Genomic DNA, 22,582 nt, shown 5'->3' on the forward strand with positions numbered 1-22,582 from the left:
GTTTAATGCAACTGCTTGAGTGCGTTAGCACGTGAGGCCATCTGGCGACTGACAAACTTAGTGAGAGTGTGCTCAACCTAAACTGGAATATTATGACCAAACAAATCCACTCCACAGAACGGATAGTGGGGGTAGGGGTTGGGAGAATGGTGATTCGATGGAGTATCTACCAGAAAGAATATTATCAAAGGTAAGTAACTTGCTCTTTTGATTGATACCTTCAACCTCAGATGCCTCAGGCTTTGGATCAATACCACAGCAATGTGACCAAGGTGATGCGTTTGGGTTGTGAGTTTCACAATAGGAAGTTCTGCAGGACGGAACAGGAAATATTCCCCTGCCTGATAGCCTGAGAATGGTATTAAGACATAATATCGAAGTAAACATAGAATGGACATAATATCGAATTAAAAATATAGAATGGACAAAATATCGAATGGACACAATATAGTGGTTAAAAATATCGAACTGAAGGTAAGGAATATCGATTGCCAAAATATAGAAGTCAAAATATCGAAGTATATAATATAGGCATTAAAATATATTGAATTTTTTATGTCTTCGAATTTTTTTAAGTGTTTTGTATGTTAGTGTATGTGTGAAAAGTGTATATTATTTTTGCAATGTATGTTTAATTTTTTTAAAGTAATGAATTTTAAGTTATTTAATTTTAGCGTAATTTAATTCTGTAGCGGGTTGTGGGTTTATAGGGGAATAGGGTGGGAAGTAATTTAATTATATTAAATTAAATATACATTTTTAGCAATTATTAATTATTTTAATGTAATTTTGCTTTTTAGTTCTGTAGCGGGTTGTGGGTTTATAGGGGAATAGGGTGGGAAGTAATCTAATTGTAATTAATCAAATATTTTTATTTATTTATTGGTATTCATTTTGAATTATTGTTAAATAATTTTTAATTGGTAATTAATTTTTATTAATTGGTAATTCATTTTTATTATTTGATTAATTGATAATTATGTTAATTGTATTAATTTATTTTCCGTAGCGGGTTGTGGGTTTATAGGGGAATAGGGTGGGAAGTAATTTATTTGTAATTAAGTACATATTTTTAAATTATTTATTGCTATTGATTTTTTATTTATTGTTAATACATTTTTAATTGGTAATTAATTGTTATTAATTGGTAATTCATTTTTATTAATTGATTATTTGTTAATTATGTTAATTTTATTAATTTATTTTCCGTAGCAGGTTGTGGGTTTATAGGGGAATAGGCTGGGAAGTAATGTAATTGTAATTAATTACATATTAAAAATACTTTTTGTGTATTGATTATTAATTTACTGTTAATTAATTATAAATTGGTATTAATTTTTTATTGATAATTCGTTTTTGTTATTGAAAATGAATTAGTTGTTAATTAATTATGAATAGGTAATTGATTTTGAATAACTAATATTTATTTGTATTTCTAATTAACTAATTATTACATAATATTAAATTCGTAATTGATTGTAATTATTGTTTTATTGGTATTGATATTTAATTTATTTTTAATAATATATTAAATCATTACTTCCCTACTGTTAAACTCACTGGAGTGGGAATAGTAATTCTTACCCCTACGCTATCCAACACTTTCCCTACTGTTGCACTCTCTGGAGTGGGAATAGTAATTTTTACCCTCCCGCTATCCAACGCTTTCCCTACTGTTGCACTCACTGGAGTGGGAATAGTAATTTTTACCCCTATGCTATCCAACGCTTTCCCTACTGTTGCACTCACTGGAGTGGGAATAGTAATTTTTACCCCTACGCTATCCAATGCTTTCCCTACTGTTGCACTCAATGGAGTGGGAATAGTAATTTTACCCCTACGCTATCCAACGCTTTCCCTACTGTTGCACTCTCTGGAGTGGGAATAGTAATTTTTCCCCTCCCGCTATCCAACACTTTCTCTACTGTTGCACTCACTGGAGTGGGTATAGTAATTTTTACCCCTATGCTATCCAACGCTTTCCCTACTGTTGTATTCCTTGGAGTGGGAATAGTAATTCTTACCCTCCCCCTATCCAACGCTTTCACTACTGTTGCACTCACTGGAGTGGGAATAGTAATTTTTACCCTCCCACTATCCAACTCTTTTCCTACCGTTGCACTCTCTGGAGTGGGAATAGTCATTTTTACCCCTACGCTATCCAACGCTTTCCCTACTGTTGCACTCTCTGGAGTGGGAATGGTAATTTTTACCCTCGCGCTATCCAACGCTTTCCCTACTGTTGCACTCCCTGGAGTTGGAATAGTAATTTTTACCCTACGTTATCCAACGCTTTTCTTACTGTTGCACTCTCTGGAGTGGGAATAGTAATTTTTACCCGCCCGCTATCCAACACTTTCCCTACTGTTGCACTCACTGGAGTGGGAATAGTAATTTTTACCCCTACGCTATCCAACGCTTTCTCTACTGTTGCACTCACTGGAGTGGTAATAGTAAATTTTACCCTCCCGCTATCCTACGGTAAAAATATTGTATATTTTTTATTAATATTACGTTCATATATATATATATATATATATGTATTAAAAAATAAAATTGTATGTTTATTTTTTTTATTTACATTAATTATTTATTAATGTTATGGTTATTTACGTTTTTTAAATATGTTTAAGTTAATTATATTTATTATTTCATTAATTTTCAATTACTTTTAAGACATACAAAAATCGATATTTTGACTAACTATATTTTTTACAATGATATTTTTGATTCGATATTTTTGTACTTACCTGTTTGGAGATAGGAATTCGATATTTTTGCATTCTATGGGCCCCATTAGGATGGCGGGCGGGCTTTGCCCGCCCGCCACCCTTGCGGAAGACGGGACCACCCGCCTTAAGGGCGGGGGTTCCGAAGTCTGAATTAGGATGCGCCCGCCACAGTGGCGGGTGCATCCCCCATTTTTAACATTGTGGCGGGCGGTGCTCACTGCACCGCCCGCCACAATGTTAAAAATGAATGCACGCATTTGCATTAACAAAGCGGCAGGCACCGCGTGGTGCCTGCCGCTTTGTTTATGCAAATGCTGGGGGGTACCACAGGTACCCCGTGTGCACCCCAACCCCTCCTTCACTCTGGGGGCCCACAGGGGGCCCCCAGAGTGAAGACCGCATGCCTTTCCGTGGCGTCATCGCCGCCACGGAAAGGCATCCGATTTGGCCCATTGTAATATGGGTGACGATGTCTATGAGCCACCGCCACCACATTACTCCTTTTCCGCCCCGACCGCAAGGCGACCAGGGCGGAAAAGCGGCGGACGGTCTTTCCGTCCGCCGCGGTCCCCCCCGCCATACTAATATGGCGGGGGGAATTTGAGAATGGATGGTGGGCGGATTGCCTCCGCCAGGCCGGCGGTGGCTACCGCCAGCCTGGCGGAGGCAATCCGCCCGACATCGTAATGGGCCCCTTAATTTTTTCCTCGATATTTTGGTAGTTCTTTATTTGTGTAATCGATATTATGTTAGTGATCCACTGAGAACCAAGACAGGAGTGCATAGTGAAGGTATGGACTGAAGCTGAATGGGTGGCCTGGCAGATGTCCAACACGAGCACTAATTGCCCAGGATTTATTCTTGGCCTTCGCCATGGCCGAATGAACCCTAGACCACCGACGAAGAGAACAGAGCCTGCTGATATTGCTGGAACGCTTGGCCCTCTTTAACGCCATCAATCGGCTCATCCTTATCCACACCCTGATGTCTGCAATGAGATTCTTTAACAACTCCACTTGTTTTCCTCCTACCTAACCAACTGGTAACAGTCCGTTCACATGGACATTTCCAGGTCCCAGTAGATCCCTTTCACCTGAGAAATCCCACGGCGTTCACTCTTGTCCCCATCCCCATCAAACCACTACATTGAGTCCCTTATTACTCTACACATTGAATAACAGCATCACAAATTCACCAAAATGCTGTAGGCACACAACTCTACTTGAAAGTCTTTTCCACTCAGACATTCAACCACTCAAACACTGCCTCCACCTCACCCAGACCTGGATATACAGTATCTACCAGAAACTCAAACGTACCATGACAGAATTCCTACTATTCACCAATTAAAACAACTGGTCCAAACCTATGTTAACAACACAAGTGTGGATGAATTCAACCTACAACTTTCACTTAATGCCAAGTCACTTAGATCAACCCTTGATATCAACCTCTCCCTCAAGGAACAAATCACAAAAAAAACAAGATGGCCTGGTATCAGCTGTTCCTGGTAAAGTTAAACATTTCCTTCTAGACATCAACTTCAGAACTGCAGTTCAAACCCTTGTACCATCACATTGGCATGATGGCAACACCCAGCTCTGTGGTCTACCAGACTGTGCATTAGAACCCTTAAGGGCATCCTAGAAGCAACAGCCTGAAGAAATAGGACAAAATAGCTTCCATCCACTGCTCTGGTGGCTCTCGACTCACCCACAGTCCGGACACCAAAAGTATGGTTATGAAGTAGTGCAAACAAAGGCAAAAGAAGGCAACAGCCTTCTCCATCTATGCAATGAGGATCATAAAACAACACTACTGCATTGATCAGCACTGCGCCAACACTGCTCCATTTTAGGAAACAGCAGATGATACAAGTCTTTAAAGAACACCAAATCCTGGGGAAGTAATAATCCAGTTCCCCTCGCAATACCCAACTAGCTCTCATTTACTAAATATCTGACTTTCACCTATTACAGTGCTCTGCTGCCTATCTACTGGGTTTGCGCTATACGAATACCACATACATACATGTTCCTTAGTCCATCTTTGGTAGCTCCATGGTTTTTCGGGAGCTAAACTTTGTGAAATGGCCACATACACTTGCATCGCTTGAAATTTCATGGTGGCCCTCCAAGTCTTTGAGAGTCTGACAATGCATCTTTTCTGCAACCAGTACTTCATAATCACAGGCACGTGTCCTTGTGCATATCTCCCAATTGTCCATTTTTGAAAGAGCAGTCAGTTTTTATAACCAGAGTTATTTACTGAGATTTGTTTTATTTGCTACTTTTGCACATGGGATTTACAAAGTTTACAAAGTTCACGATATTTTACAAAAATGTTCTAATTTAATGTTCTAATGTGGGGGATTATACCAATGTAATTTAGGTCATTAAAACCGAGTTAGTAAGAGCACTGTTCAACCAAAATTCAAGCTGTTGATCGATAATCTCACCTAAGAACTGTGCCCTGGCCTGGTGCGGACTTAGAGCTTGAATTTGTTGCATATCTTGCATCACCATGTTGAGCCAGGGCTGGGGCTTTAGCATCTTGTAAAATTGCCCAGGCACATAATCTTGAACTTCACGGCTGAGGGAGAAGAAAAAAGAACAATGAGTTTGGCTTTTTGTTAGGAAAAATGTTTGGAAATATTTGGGTGATTGTGTTGAACCCCCCTCCCCCATAGAAAGAAAGAACCACTGTAAACATCGTGGGCTGCAATGATATGGAAGCTGGGAGTAGGGTTCTTTTCTGAACAGATTGCATTAGCAGAGTTAGGATGCACCCTCAAAGAAGAGTGTTGAAAAGGAGTACAAAGATGACATTTGCATTTCCACATGTAATGTGGTGTTAACATGCCATAGGCAGCCCTGAAGCCTAAGGCTTTGATTACCGCTCAAAGTGTTATTTTGGAAAAGTGCACTTAGTAAAAATATGAACAGGCAGAAATTAGCCAGATCCTGTCTTTTACGCTAACACCTTTTCCAAAGGGTATTGGTTGTAACTTAGGGCCCTTTTTAAATGTTGGCGGCATGTATACTCCACCACAATGGTGATGGAGTATACTAGTATACTGCTAACATGAAGCTCCGTCACTGGCATAGCCAAACCTGTACAGCGGCCAGACGGAGTAAGAGCCATCTGAGAAATGGCTAAATGTCTGCCCTTCCAATCGGGATAGGAGGACATACAGCCATTTTTTTTCTGTCCATCACCCCCAGACAAACCCTGGAGGTGAGGGACCGTAAAACCAAAGCTCCCCTCCATCATGTAGCATTCGTTTTTTTATTTTCAAAATGAAAATCCTATTTTGGGATTTTCTTTTTCAAAATAAAAGAATAAAATAGTTTGGTGCAAGGTTGCATCAAGGTAATTCAGCCCTGCACCAAACAGTGAGATGCATTAACAGAAACCACAGTGACGGCGGTTCCAGCCAATGCTTTTTAAATGACAGCCTGCTTGGCCGTCTTTTATAAATTTTATGGAGGGGGTGGTTCCTCCATCATGGGGACGGAGTAATTTACTCCGTCCCCATGGCGGAACGGCAGGCCATCCGTCAACATTTAAATCACAGCCTACATACCTATCTGCATTTATTTATTTACTTATTTATTTATTAATATCATTTATAGAGCACATGAATCACCCCAGTCAGGGTATCTCCACGCTGTGACAGCCTTTGGTAACGGTCAGAAAAGGTGGATCAGAACAGTGAAGTTTTTAGCATTTTTCTGAATGACAGGTAGTTGGTACGGAGACGGATGTCCCTGGGTAATTGATTCCAGAGTTGGGGTGCTAGGTACGTGAAGATTAGCCTCCTAATCTGGTATATTTTATGTGGGTATGACTAGGAGATCTTGGGACCCTGACCGGAGGGTTTGGGGTGGAGTGTATCTGACCAACTTGTCTGACAGGTATCTGGGTCCCATTTTATTTAAGGCCTTAAACACCATACAGCAAAACTTGAATTTGATTCTTTTGCGTATGGGCAACCAGTGTAGTTTGCGGAGTAGGGGGAGTGAGGCTGTTCTGGGAGGGGCACTGGTCACCAAGCGGGCAGCCGTGTTCTGGACTACTTGTAGTTTGTACAGGGAGGTTTCTTTGGCTGAAATCAGCAGGGCATTACAGTAGTCCAGGCGTCTCAGGACCAGTGCTTGTACCAGGGCTTTCCGTGAGGAAGATGGGAGAACGGGGAAGACTCTGCGAAGCAGTCTTAATGCATGGAAGCAGGCCCTAGTAGTTGCAGTAGCATGCTCTTCGAGGCTAAGTTTGTGTTCAAGTTGGACCCTAGGCTTAACCACTTGTTTAGGGGACGGGGCTGGGCCCAGTTCAGCCGGCCACCAGTTGGGTGACCATCTAGTTACTGCATCTTTGAATAACATAATTTCAGTCTTTTCTGCATTCAACTGAAGTAAGTTGTTGCTCATCCATTCAGTGATGGTTTTCATGCCCTCCGAGAAGGTGGCCTCGATGTTTGTGGAGCTTTTGTTGAAGGAGAGGAGTAGTTGTGTGGTGTCAGCGTAGGATATTGGTATGAACCCCAGGTTTCTCAGAAGTGACGCGAGTGGGGTGACGTAAATGTTAAATAAGATGGGGCTCAAGCATGAGCCTTCAGGTACTCCATTGGAAACCGTGGTGGTCTGAGATTTAAAAGGACCAAGGTTGATTGTTTGGGTTCTATCCTTCAGAAAATCAGTCAGCCATTTTAGTGCGTTGTCCTGAATGCCTATGGCTCTTAGTCTTTCCAGCAGGATCTGGTGTGAGATGGTATTGAATGTTGCGGACAGGTCGAGCAGTATGAGAATCACTGCTCGGCTTCCGTTCGCAAGCATTCGGATGTTGTCTGTTACTGTTACCAGAGCCGATTCCGTGCAATCTTTAGGGTGAAAGCCAAACTGTGAGTGGTTGAGGCTGTCGGAGGATTCAATGAATGAGGACAAGTGTGTGTTGATGTGTTTCTCAAGTACTTTGCTTTGGAGAGGGAGCAGTGAGATGGGACGGTAGTTGGTAATAACGTCAGGGGGCAATTTGGTATTTTTCCTGATGGGCAGGATCTGTGCAGCTTTTCACTCTTTAGGGAGCTTGCCTTCCTTTAAGGAGCTGTTTAGAATGGCGCTGATGGGGGCAGCAAGTTGAGTGGCCAGTAATCTGGAGATTTTGGCTGGGATGAGGTCAGTAGGGGATCCAGACTTAGTCCTTTTCAGCAGGGATTCCATGTCCTTGGTAGTGAGCAAAGGGAATTGCTTTAGTTTGTTAACGCTGAATGTGATGGGGGGGGGGGGTTCGAGACTGGGGTTTGAACAAAATCAGGGGGTTGCGGTTATTTTGTTATATATGTTATCAATTTTTTGTGTGAGGTATCCTGCTATACTGTCACATAGAATCTGAGTTGGTGCTTCTTCTGTGTTGCTGGCTTTAGGATTGATGAAAGTGTTGAAAATCTGAAATAGGGCTTTGGGGGTGTTATCTGCCTATTCAAGTTAGTTGGTGATACGTTTCTTACGGGCGGATTTCACATTTCTGTGGTATTTTGTCTGGGCAGAATTGAAGCCTTCTTTGTCAAGGGGGTCATGGGTTTGTCGCATTATCGCTCTAGTTTCTTACACTGTCTCTTTTCTGCCCGGAGGTCTGTGGTGTACCACGGAGTCTGGGGGCGTTTGGGGATCGCTAGGGACCTTTTCAGGGGTATCCAAGTGTCTAGTGTGGACTTTATGTTGTTATGAAAATCTGTTAAGCGTTTTTTTACTGTGTGGGAAGCTGAATTAAGGGGAGGTGTGAAGGTGTCTTTGAAGAGAGTGGGTGTAAGTTTATGCCACTCTCTGTAGCTTCTGGTTGTTTGCGCTTTCTGAGTCTTGGGCTCTCTGGAGCCTACTAGGCAGAATTCAATTTTGAAGTGATCTGACCATGTCAGGGGGCAGGTTGTTTAGAAGATAATGTTGTGAGGTGAATTAGAGAGGACTATATCTAGAGTGTGTCTTGCTACATGTGTGGGCGCATTATTAATTTTGGTTAGTTCAAGTGTGGATAGCTCTGTCAGGAGAGCAGTGGCTTCGGGATCACCAAGGTTCTCACTATGCACGTTTAGATCTCCCAGAAGCAAAAATCTATTGGTTGAGATCACATGAGGGGAGATCAGGTCCATAAGTAGTGTAATGGAATCATGGAGGGGTCCTGGGGGCGGTATATTAGGGCTCCTTTCCAGCTGAGCTGTGCATGCAAGTCAATTCTGAACACTAGGATTTCAATTTGATCACTCATGTGTTGATCTAATACAACAATTTTTTTCTGGTCTTTGTAGATGATGGCTACCCCTCCCCCGGTCCTACATGGTCGATCCAGTTTTTGGATATGATAGCCATCGGGTAGTGCTAGTGCAATTGCAGGGGAGGAGGGTGGTTTGATCCATGTTTCTGTTAAGAACCCAATGTGGGGAAGAGAAGAGGAGAACATATCCCATATGTTGATGGCATGCTTGGGGAGTGAGCGAACGATTGCTAAAAAGCAGTCCCAGTTAGCTCTTTTCTCTACTTGTTTCTGGAGGTTTATTTGCGTTTGGGAGCCATGTGAATCTATAATGCCTGAGTTCGCATTCTTATCATTATTACTGGATTGTCTGATCATTATGCGCTGGTATCTGCATGTTCTGCATGCAAGGGGGCCCTCCATTTCTGCTGGGAAGATGTTAACACAAGGTTCAGTTACTTTCAAGGCAGGCAGGCAATGGTACTCTTATATTTAGCAGTTCCTGTCTAGTATAATAGAGGGGGGTTCCAGGGCTAGTTACCTGATTCCTATGAAAACCGGCAGGGTTTCTGGCTCCTGGCGACGACCAGGCGCGGAGGGGCGCAGATGGGATTGCCTTAGGCGAGCCTTTGGCTCGCCAGCTGTGCGCATCCGCTGCGCGTCGGCTTGGACATCCGTTTTTGTAGTTCCAGGCAGCTGAACTGCCGACCTGTGAGCCACGCGTCACTTACGGGGTGATGTACACTCCCTCCACTCGAACTGAACAATCCGCGGTGGACCGGGGAGGCACCCCTCTGAGGGACACTAAGAAGCGTCGATGAGCAAGGGAGTACAATATTACAGTGACTATTGGCTAAAACATTTTGTTTAAAAACATGTGAATCTATTTTAAAAACAAACGAAGGTGACCAAGTATTCTAAGCAATTAATATCGTGCTGGTGCAGTGCAAGGAAACAGTTAACAGTGCTAGGAGCCCTTTTCCAGGCGGTCCAGCTATAGTCGTATCAGCATACTGAAAGTGTCTTGAGGAACACCTTACTGCTGTCTCAATCGCATCCGCTGGCGTCGGCCTGGACATCAGTTTTTGTAGTTCTAGGCGGCTGAACTGATGACCTGAGAGCTACGCGTCACTTCCAGGGTGTGGTACGCTCCCTCCACTCGAACGGAACAATCCGCGGTGGACCGAGGAAGCATCCCTGAGTGACACTAAGAAGCGGCGATGAGCAAGTGAGTACAATATTAAAGTGACTATTGGCTAAAATATTTTGTTTAAAAACATGTGAATCTGTTTTAAAAACAAACGAAGGTGACCAAGTATTCTAAACAATTAATATCGTGCTGGCACAGTGCAAGTAAACAGTTAACAGTTCTAGGAGCCCTTTCCCAGGCTCTCCAGCTATAGTGGTATCAGTTACTGAAAGTGTCTTGAGTAACACCTTACTGCTGTCTCAAGCGCGTCCCATTCGGGACTCCATTGAAAACATTAATTTATGAAGAAATTATCTCTGAAAGTAGAGTGTGTGTCTGAGTTGACATTGCCATGGCAACATAGGGACCTATTTGTGATCTTCATTGACTAAAAAATCACCTGCCATTGTAACAAATTTTCTTCTGGTAGCGGAAGAATAACTGTGACATTCTGCGTTCTCTGCCCTAGCGGCAGAATTTTTTCATAAAAGTGGCACATACAGTGGACAATTTGCAAGTAACGTTCTCAAATGGGGCATTTTCCATGGGAGTGGCTGTAAATTGCCTGTAAGAGAAGGTACCCTGTCAGTGGCCACATATACAATCGGTATGCAACCTTTACAACGAAACTTTTACAACGACCTACCATTACAACGCAACTTTTACAACGCATACCATTACAATGCATTGCGCTGGGGGGCGCTCTAGGATAGGGAATAGGTTAATTTACTATCCAACAACCTTCCCTACTATCCACGGGGACTGGAGTTGGAATAGTAAATTAAACTATTCACTATCCAGCACCCCAAAGCGCTATACGTTGTAATGGTATGCGTGGTAAAAACCGCGTTGTAAAGGTAGGCGTTGTAAAAGTATGCGTTGTAACGTCATACATCCATACAATCACCTTAGCAGGCTTTTGGGAGTCTCCCAGTATGTTAGGAGAACCACACCTATGGAGCAAGCCTTATGGTCAATTCACCTGTTACATCAATGCCAACACTGGTCCAAAAAAGGGCAGAAGAGATGTGTGGGGGGGGCTCATCCCCAGGCAACGCAGCAGGGAGTCCGAAAAGAAATGTGTTTGAGTAGGACAGACACACTAACTATTTAAAATACCGTACTTATCTAAACGTCCCAAACAAAGGAGCTCCATCCACAAAGGCATTCTGCAGTAGTACTCCTGTAGTACTCTTTTACATACTCTTGTATGCCTGTGTCGCTTAGCCCCAAAACATATAAAATGTGAAGAAAACTGGAAAAATTTGGGAAACACTCATATACAGTTATTATAAATAGAAATGAGCGTGGCTTCTATTGACCTTTACTAATAGGGAATAGGGCGTTCCGGGGACGATTCACAAGGGCGTGTTAGGGTACTTAAAAGAGTAAGTACTCCTTCCCATACTCGTGAATGATAAGATGAATCTGGCCCCTATATTTTTTAACTAAATGCACATTTGCAGTGCAGTTTGATCTCGTTTTTTTTTGAAAGACCTTTATTATCTGAATTACAGTTACACAGCTTCTGGCCTATAACCCAGCGGGGCGGCCGCAAACGTTGAATTCTGAAGCACATATGGGTCATAGTACACAGCCAGAATACCGACAGCCAAAGGCCCGGTCGCGTACCAAACAGCATCTAGCAGCACAAAGCTCGGAGCCGAATATGGGGAGCATTTAGGAATCCATCTGAGGTCTCATTTTTTCTTTTTCTTTAAGAAACAATAAAAACAACAATAACCCCCCCCCCCAACCCTCCCCCCCTGGTGTAGTACAGCAATTGTGCAAACATCGCATGGGATAACAGACACAATGCGTGGGGGCCGCCCTCCACAGGAGAGAGTCACAGCAGGGTGATAGCCAAGCCAGACAGTAAGGGAACCGAGGAAGTACAATAAGTTGGAAGGGTCAACCACAGGCAGAAGCTACGCAATCAGTGGCAGGACACCGGCCAGGCGACCAGCGCAGGTCCAGAGGCATCAGCACAGAGCAGCAGTCAAAAGAACAGGAATGGCCTGTAGCACACCATCTCCTACCAGGCATCCCCCCTTACAACAACTCTCACACAGAGATACGGGCAGAGCTAGTCATCGTCAGACAGTTGCGCCAGCATATAAGTGGTATATGGTCCCCATATGTCGCGGGGGCGGGAGCCGCTGGTAGTTCCTCATAATAGCATGTCAATTGATCTCGACAATATGCCATGTCCTTCAACCAAGTCTTTACTTCCGGTGCCCGTCTCCCCCCCCCAGCAGGTCGCCACTCCGCGCTTGGCCAGCTGTAGCGCCAGTGCCACCAACCGCCTCACGCCCAAAGGAACTCCAGACACCATTCCCAGCAAACATACACGTGGTGTCGCCTCAATGGACACCGAGGTCATAGCAGACAATGCTTCAGTCACTGCTATCCAGAACCTAGACACACGCGGGCACGTCCAAGCCAGATGGAGAAAGTCAGCCACAGCAGCCCCGCAGCGCACACACATAGATGAGTCAGGCAGGCCAAATTTAAAGAGTTGTTCCGGTGAATAATACCATTGTTGCAAGAATTTATAATGCAAGAGCCTAAAATTCCCATTGACAGCAAATTTCCCAGTCATAGCACAGCACTCCACCCATTCATCCTCCAGGAGCGGCTCCAGCAAACACGCATCCCACCTAGCTTTCGCAGCCACATCCATACCACACTCCTCATCTTGTGAAAGTTTGTACAACCTCGAAACCATTTTGACTCTACAAGTAGCAGTATACGTGAACTGCAGCGCAGCCAGCGCGGACGGTTCCAACGGAAAGGTCGGATAATGATCGCGCACTGCAGCTCTCAACCGGACATACACGAAGGTAGCCATGGTGCCATTGTTTGTTCGCTCCAAGATTGACGGTAAATCCAGAAAGCGGCCTGCCGGAAGACATCCCCCATTGTAGTTATGCCAGCATCCTGTAGTAGGTGGAGAGCCCCTATCTCACACGAGACTGAGATATGCTCATGATGGAGCAGTGGCATGGCCGGCGCATAGAGTGGCAAGGAACTGGTGCGCCGACCCAACTCCCGCCACGCTCTCACCGTGCTCTGCACCGTGTCCACCTCACCCCTTTCATATACAGAGTGTGAGTTTACAATCATCGCTTTTAATGGCAATGGATGCGCTGCCGCCGCCTCGATCGCCACGTGCGGTGTATATGGCGGCGCCGAGATGCAGTACGAGGCAAAATGCGCCTGCGCACATAGATAGTAGAGCTTCATGTCAGGCACCGCAAAGCCGCCCCTCTCATAGGGCTTGGTCAGGGTTTCCCATTTCACTCGCGGTTTCTTCCCTCCCCAAGCCAAGGTAATGAGCAGGGACTGCAACGTTGTGAAAAAACTAGATGTCAAGCGGAGCGGAATATTGACGAAATAATATAAAAATTTGGGGAGCACCACCATTTTGATCAAAGCCACGCGGTCCGCGAACGAAAGTGGCAACCGAATCCAGCACGCTACTTGGTCTTCTAATTTGGAAATGGCCACACCGTAGTTAGCCCGGATTATTTCTTGGGCGTCTCTATGTATCCATATGCCCAGATAGCGGACAGGTTCCTCAGCCCATTCCAAAGGAAATTCTAACAGAAATGGACGCGTAATATCTGTCAGTGGCAGCACTACGGACTTCCCCCAATTTATCGACAGGCCGGAGAAACGTTCAAACCGCACATATTCCCTGAGCACCCCATCTAGGTATCTGTCTGGCTCTCGAATGTAGAGCACCATGTCATCCGCGTACATGGACACCGCCAGGGAGCGGAGACGGAAACAAAGAGCCGAGGACACGTGCCGCTGTCGCAAAATACAGGCTAGTGGTTCCAAAATTATGGCAAACAATAAAGGCGAAAGTGGGCACCCCTGTCTCGTGCCCCTCTGTATTGCGAACGGTTCCGACACACGCCCGTTCACTCGCACCCGAGCCACAGGATTAGTGTACAACAGAGCTATCAGCGACGTGAAAAAGAACGGCACCCCCATGCGATGCAGTATGGCCATCATGTATCTCCAGGCCACAGAGTCGAATGCTTTGGCGGCGTCCAATAGGACCGCCACCGCAGCTAAGTCAGGTTTGAGTAGGTGTAGGACAGCGAAAAGTGCTCTAAGGTTATGCGCGGTGGAGCGCGCCGGAACAAATCCAGATTGGTCCGGCAACACCATTACCGGCAATAATAATTGCAATCGCGTGGCTAACACCTTGGCAATGATCTTAACATCTGTGTTCATTAACAACAACGGCCGGTATGACTCACAGCAGTCCAAAGGTTTACCTGGCTTCGGGAGGACCACCAGCAGAGCCTCCCTCAACGTCGGAGGTAGTTGCCCACTTTCAAAGGCTTCTTCCAGCACCATCGCCAGATGTGGCAACAATAAATCCACATACTCCTTATAGAATTCTGGCGGCAGGCCATCCGTACCGGCAGCCTTGCCGCTGGGCAGAGCCGCAATCGCAACCCTCAATTCACCTTCCGTGACGTGACGCATCAGAAAGTCCTGCTGTCCCTTCGAGAGCCAGACTAGCGCGACGTCCTCTAGATAGTCGGCGATTTCCCCTTCGTCTGCCGTGTCTTTATGTGCATACATGTTAGTATAGTACCGAGTGAAACAGTCCAAGATACCCTCCGCATCAGTCACAGTCCTATCGCCCTCCCTGATCTCCTGCACTGCGCAATGTTTAGCCCAGGGGTCCCTTAGCCTATCCGCCAGTCCCCGCCCAGGCCTGCCACCCTCTCCATAGTACCGAGCTTTAGATCGCTTGGATAGATATTGAACTTCCTGATCTGCTAGGTCATTGTACTCAGAAACCTTCACGCGCACGTCGGCCAGTAGACGATCAGAGGGCTGCTGCTCACATTGTCGCTCCAGACATAACAACTCATGCTCCAGTCGCTCCATAGAGTCCCTGAGCGATTTAAGTACCCCGGCCTGCATACCGATACATGTGCCCCGCATTGTCACCTTAAACGCCTCCCAAATTACGCCCGCACTAGACACCGATCCAACATTCTTATCGAAAAACATTTCAATCGCTTCACGCAAACTCTCTCGCAGGACCTGGTCTTTCAAAACACCAGGAGGCAACCGTCATGCAAACGGTACGTGCGCATGCGTCGGGAGCTGAACTTCCATCAGCACAGGGGCATGATCGGATAATGTACGAGCCAAATGCGCAGTTCTCGCCACCCATCCACTCACATCCTTCGTCACCAGCCAGTAATCCAATCTCGACCAGGTGTCATGAGCGGAAGTATAGCAAGTGCCCTCCCTCACTCCCGGATGTCCCAGTCGCCACATATCCACCAGCCCCAGCACCTCCATCCCATCCCTGACAGCTCCGCATGCACGCTTCATGGATGATTGGCGCGTTTCCTTTTTATCCAACCCTTGATCCAGCGTCACATTTAGATCCCCCCCGCAAATAATCGCCGAGGGAGGCAGCTGACAGACCCTATTCCACAACGTGACAAAAAAATCCGGATCGTCGATGTTGGGCCCATATACATTAACCATCGTGACTAGCGTACCACACAGGTTTCCATGCAAAATGATATAGCGACCTTCCTGATCAATCTCTTCATGCAAACTCACAAAGGGGACATCTTTTTTAATGAGAATCATGACACCTCGTGCATAGGAGGAGTATGAGGTGGCCACTCTGGTACCCGCCCAACGCAAGCAACCGCGCCAGTCGCCTGCCCGCTGAGATGCGTCTCCTGCAGGAAGGCCACCTGCACTGCATGCCTATTCAAATACGCAAGCATCTGCCTAGTCTTTTGTGGTCTGTTAAGACCCCGCACATTCCACGTTATCCAATTCAGCGTTCCCCCCCTAGAAAGAATGATAGTTAATACATATATTTATCCATCTGGTCTCAAATGTACTTTCTGGCCAGTAAACATTGACAATTGCGTCCATTCCCATGTCCCACCCGAGGCAGCCCCCAGCATCACCAAACAGATCCTCCATGCAAGTACCCCCATGAGTCAAACTCCCTCCCCAGAACTGAAATCCCTGGCAACCAGATCCCCACCCCCCGCCCACTTCAGCACCCCCAACCTGCCAAAGCCATCCCCAACCCCTCAGTGCCCAAACCCGGAACTTTGCACCAAATAAAATGTGGGGAGCTCCCATACGTGGGGGCGTAGAGGTGCCCAACTCCCACTAGCAAGCTAAGCAGGAGGGGATCGAGCAATCCATCTAATCATCCATCCGCATCCTCCCCGCGCTACGTCATATACCAGAACATTCCAGCAGCACCCAGTGGAGGAGGCAGCAGCACAGCTATCAGCATTGTCATGTATTCCTATAGGTTCTGAATCGATCCCCCTATTCCTGACCCTATTCTGGTTAAACTAACTATCAAGTTAACTAACAGTCAGCCCATGAGGCAAGAAAAGCCCCCATGATGCAGATACCGTTATCTGACGCAGTCACACTACGGCACAGGAACGTGTTATCTGATTAGGTCATAACGCTTGAGATCTAATTAGACAAGAGACATTCCTCCAGCCCCTGATAAGGCATACGACGTTCTCATAACAAATCAAACCTATGACAACCTGGAAAGTCCGTGCGGCCATTGTTTTGATTTCACAGAGAACTTCAGTAAAAGAATGTGCTAACGAGCAAGTCGTATGACATCTTTATTGACGTATCTATGTCCATCCTTACGTCAATCTCGGCACCTTTAAGGTATAAATATTGCCGATCTTGCCCTATGCAAACACACGCGTGGTGACGAGACGGAGCAGCCATACTTGCCGAAGCTCAGAAGCAGAGCAGACCCCGCTGGCAGCAGCCCCGCCTTCCTGACGCGCTGAGAGACGCGCTGCTATCTCCTACCGAGAGACCCAGCACCGGCGTTTTCGGGCAGCCCTCGCAGGCAGCCTGGAATATCGAGACCAGAGAAAGAGATACCATTCCTCATTCATCCTAACTTCCAGGTACAGAACTGAATAACCCCTCACAGAGAATTCTTTAGTTATTCACTTGGCAAAAACAAACTTAACTTAAACTGTAACTTTCTATTCCCGCCCACGCATTAGACTTAGGTCAGGTACACGGGGTAGGCGTATTTAGAAACACCAGTTGAGTACGTTTAGACAAATGTATATGTGTATGTAAATATATTTTAATCATTTTAAACATCATATGGCTCAGAAACCATATCAATGTTTTTACAGTATTATTTTATACTATTGCTTTTAATGTATGCACTTTACTTAACTATAAGTATTGCAATAATATCGATCCATTTCTCTTGTACGAGAAAAGAGACTGATCAATAAATAACACCTTTTTATTGAACACGCCCGTCTCTTCCTTTTCTCTACAATCTGATGAGACTAAGAATGCACGTACTGACTGAGTAAAATAATTGCCTTGTGCTCACACGACTCTGGAGATACACTCTTGATTAGGGGAGAGCAAAGTTGTCATGTTCTATGGTTGTCAGAAACTAAATCCCTTCTTGTCTAATCAGGGGAGTTAATTCTTTCCTGAACATTCGAGAAAGTTTCTAGCGAACTCTGAGCTACGCTGGCAAACCCAAAACTTAAGTCTAGTATCGACAGTAGTAGACCTAGTTAACGTCTGGCCTAGGCCTTTACTGCTGTAGGTATTATTCCAATGCGCAGAGCCTATTGGGAAGATAGGAACTACACTACATGGCGCCCAACGCGTTTGGAAAGGGCGATAAAACTAACGTAAGACATTTAGAGTAACTCAGTCGTGCTTTCTCACTCAGACCCCTTTTCCCAAATACTTCAAAGACGTCTGGAGTGGGTGAAAGGTAATATCCTCCAAAACCTCGCAGGAGGGAACTCCTATGTAAGGTTCTTGGTATAGTCAACGTTGAAGGATACACTGTTCCAAAATATTGTGCATCTAATCTTTGTTCCATAAGAAACCTGATCTGCAAACAAACATAATACCATCCTGTCGGTAAAATGGGAGACAGTGATGAAGAAAGAGAGGCAGTTAGATTAGCAGCTGAAATAGTAGCAGCTGATACTGCAGCACTAGATGCGGACGGGGATATAATACTCATCCCGGTTGCCAAAAGGAAATCTATAACCTTAAAACTTATAGAAAATGGACTGACACCTAGAGGTGGCACAGTCATATTCGTAATTGAGGCACACGAATATCGGCAGACAGAGGTATACTATACATGGATACATTTTCCAGCAGCAAATGCTGTAACAAAGTACTTCCACTATTACAAAATAGAGGTTCCACCCGACATTTACACTCCTTTCGAGGAGGTGGAAGTACCACTCAAATTCCAAGAGCATTTGCTCTTATTTGATGGCGCCCTAATACATAACAATCACATTACAAGGCTCGGTCCTTTAGGAAGACCAGGAGCAACGTGGCCGGTCTTAGCCGGATACACACCACACCCAGACATCGAAGGAATGTCTACTGGAGAGCTGTTAATACAGCTAAAACAATTACTAAAGATTCATAGACAATTAGTCCAGTATGTAATGCGGACTTCAACAATTCAGCCAGCGATTAAACTTCCACAGCTGACCCCTCACCAGGGGAACACAAATAAAATCACACCACAGAACATCCAATCCTGCCTAGGTAAAGTGCCGGCTAAACGGGAACAAATACCATTCTGGTTGGCACAGAAAATCACCCAAATAGAGGCGGTGTTTCCTGACACCACCCCATTAGAAAAACACAGGATTCTGACTATATGTCTCCCAATGGGAATCGCACCACACATAGAGGACTGTGACACTTGGGGTACAGTCTTTGCTTCAATCTACACAAAAACGCACGGTGTTCCATCCATTTGGGTAATACCAGATGTGCTAAAACAAATTCAAGATGAATACGGTCCAGAACCAGCTTTAACTCTTGGTATGAAATTACTGAAAGACTTCAAGCAGGTCTCTGCTATATTATTAGCCAATATAAAAGGTGAAGCAGCAAACGTGGCGATCCGCCAGAGGTTAAAAGAGACAGATATAGCAGACCAACCAGCTGAAATTGCCAGAATCATAGAGAAATCCTATGAAGAACTAGGTAGAGATAGTTTAGGTGGAATACCAGTAAAACCGCAACTGACTGAAAATCCAGAAAAAATATTTTTTAATAATAATTCACCAAAAAAGAACTGGGATGGAAACAAACAATCCAATCCAAAAGAAAAGAAATTCCAGTCCCGAGGAAGGTCTCCTAGGCGAAGGGAGAAATCTCCAAACCAGAGACACAGGTCACCCCAGAGTGACCCCTCTGGGAAAAGATATAACCTTAGAAATAGGGATAATATTAAAAAACCTGATAGATATCAAGACATTGATACACGTCCCTCTCAATCTTTTCAGACTTCCTCGCAGAAATCGGAAAGAAGAGGACGATCAGAACAAAGAGAAGAGCACGCCAAGTCCAAAGACAAGGAACCTGCTCAACAAAAAAAGAAATTACAATTTCCAAAAAAGAAGGTAGCCAGTATCAAGGTAGTTAACAATGCCGAGAATACTGAGGACACAACTGAAAAACGGAGAGTGGGCTCAGACAATGCTAGACAGCGCAGCAGAAGTGAGCATAGCTCGCAAAGTCCTTATGAATCATCTGGAGACAGTGGACACGAATGAATATCTTCAAGTGGAAACTGCAGACACCAGAGTTAGCAAACCCCACAAGATATACGAGATAACATTACGTATAGAGGGAGATAAGACTAGGAAAATAAGGGGACTATTTTGGGATAACCTCTCCAAGGGCTATGATATCCTTCTAGCTGAAAAAGACTGGCCACCAGAGTTTGTCAGGGAGTGCCCTCATGGCGAAGAAGTAATTATGCCTGCCTTCTCGAATCAAATCCCGATTCATAAAAAATACACACTTGCTAGAAAGTGGGCAGTGGCCTTAGCACCTGCTTTATATAAAAATCATGTAGGATGGGATGAGGATTCTCCTCCTCACAAAATCCAGTTAAAATCACAACCTACTGCACAAAGGCAGTACCCAATTAAGCAAGAAGCTAAAAAACAGGTAAATGAAATACTAGATCAGCTAGAATACCAGGGGGTGATTGAAACTTGCACCTCACAAATGAACAATCCTTTGTTTCCGGTCTCCAAACCAGACAATTCATATTGTCTAGTTTTGGATTACCGACACCTTAACACATGTTGCAAAACCTTTGCAGTGCAAAACTCACACAGTACTGCACTAATGAATAACATAGTGCGCAAAAAATACAAAACAACCTTGGACATCTCCAATGGATTATTTTGTCAAAACATAGCACCAGAGAGCAGATATTTAACTGCATTCTCAGTAAATGGCACTCAAAAGCAATTCTGTCGGTTAGCCCAGGGGTACAAGAACAGCCCGGGGGTATTCTCAGCGAGAGTAACAGAATTACTACATCTATATGATGATGAAGCATTATCTTATGTCGATGACATTTACTTAACAGACGATGACTTGGATACTCACTTGAAAAGAGTGAACACCATAATACTTGGGTTCGCAGCAGAGGGTTACAAATTCAACTTTAAAAAATCCAGAATTGCCCATTTAACGGTCTTATACGTAGGATATGAATTATCAAGTATAGCCTGGTTGACAATTTTCTAAAGAACTAGAAGAATTAAAAAATCTAAAATATGAAAAGACGTATCCTCTGCCAATCGACATTCTGCCTCTACGACATTACGCCTGTGTAATCTATACAGACGGACATGCTCAACCCTCCGTTTGGGGAGAACAAGCATACAACCCCACATGTGAGATTACAAAAGAAGTGTGGCGCGGAGGTAAACTAAGACCTCTATTAACAAAAACACACTCAGTTGAAACTAATTCAGAACAACAAACTGAAATAATAGCATTGAAAATGGCGCTAGATAATGCGGATCGCGAATTCCCGACACTTATAGTGTCAGATTCATATTACTGCGTCAAATCATATAACAAGGATTTGCAGACATGGATTCAGAACGGTTACAAAGATGACACAGATGCACCAATAAAGCAGGAATTGCTCTGGGAACAAATAGCTCTTTTACAAAAAGAACTACCAAGGACTCACGTGACACACTCACTGAGTCATCAGCGTGATGGCGTTCACGTTGTAGGGAATTCATTGGCTGAAACAGCCACAGCGGCAGCCACTAAATCGGCTCCCGTAGATCGAAAAAAGCGTACATTAAAATACATTGACGGTGAAACAGTGCTGGCGGTGAAAACGTCATCAAAAGGCGACTGCTCAGCGTTACCGATCAACTATCCACTCAATTATACATACATAATCGATGCAAACTCCGTCCCTTTTGCTCGAATCCCTGGAGTGGGGGATAGAGTGATTCCAAACATGGACAGGAGAAGCTTGTTAATCGCAGACGCACATATGGGCGAGGGTCTCAGACACCTCAAACTGAAAGATTCTCTGGAAGAATTACAATCACGGTACTGGTGGCCAGGCATGAGCCTGCACTACACCATGTTTGTAAAAAACTGCCCAAACTGCAACAGAGATCGCAGTGGGGAGAGAAACAGTTTAATACCTCGTCGTATCAAGGCAGATAATATGACCAATAAAAAGCAGGGCTTGCGATTAACATATACAGGCTAGTTTCCACTTATAATGTAGATCACCAGCACTCGGCTGACGTCCGGACTGTTATACAAAGATTTGCGAGTCTAAATGGCATATACGCTAAGAGCATGCTACGTTCGACCATTGTTTTCACTCAAGCCCACAAGCCTGGGGGGAAAAATGGCCGAATGAGCACAGTCCAGCGGGAATCTTCTCACTTCCTTCCTGAGGGTACGGGATGGTGTAAAGAAAAAACCAAGGCATAAAGCAATCTATAGCGGAAAGGAAATTAGGTTCGGGAGCTGGGTGGGTCAAACATCTAATAAGTGTCCAACGTAGTCTAAATAACTTGCCAAGAAATTCTCTGAAGGGATTCAGTCCGTACGAATTATTATTTGGAACTAGAATGATTATCTCTGACCTCGACAGTCAGACTTCAGTGGTTAAAGAAAAAAGCTTTGATGTCAAAGACCGTTTGGCTATTTTGCAGGACTTAAACAAAACAAGAAAAGACCTGAGCAACATACAGTTGAAACAACAGCCAACAACCACTGAAGAATCACCACCTGTCCCAGCAAGACCTGTCTGGATTCCAAAAGTCGGGGATCTAGTCAGGGAGAAGATCGCGGTAAAGAAGGAATTTGGGCCTTCTTACAGAAAAGCAGTTCCTGTCTTGTCTGTCAACGGGACAAGATCAGCTGTACTACCGCCACTTGCTGGTAAAAAGGAGAACCGAGTTGTATCCATCGACCTGGTAAAACCACAACATGTGGCCGATAACAAACAGTAGGCCAAGTGGACTCCCAATAAGTAGCAGAACACCAAGGT

The 22,582-nt window shown here is 44.7% G+C and overlaps 1 protein-coding gene across 1 annotated transcript in view; it reads right to left on the reverse strand.

Annotated features, from left to right (window-relative positions):
• Positions 1–22,582, reverse strand: part of MYO15A (myosin XVA) — a 1,426,381-nt gene that overhangs the window by 63,333 nt on the left and 1,340,466 nt on the right. The window contains exon 61 of the mRNA XM_078662701.1: positions 5,191–5,324. Coding sequence (XP_078518827.1) covers positions 5,191–5,324 — 134 coding nt within the window. The remainder of the gene's footprint in view (positions 1–5,190; positions 5,325–22,582) is intronic.

This window comes from Lissotriton helveticus, chromosome 10 (assembly GCF_964261635.1).
Source record: "Lissotriton helveticus chromosome 10, aLisHel1.1, whole genome shotgun sequence".
NCBI classification, from domain to species: Eukaryota; Metazoa; Chordata; class Amphibia; order Caudata; family Salamandridae; genus Lissotriton; species Lissotriton helveticus.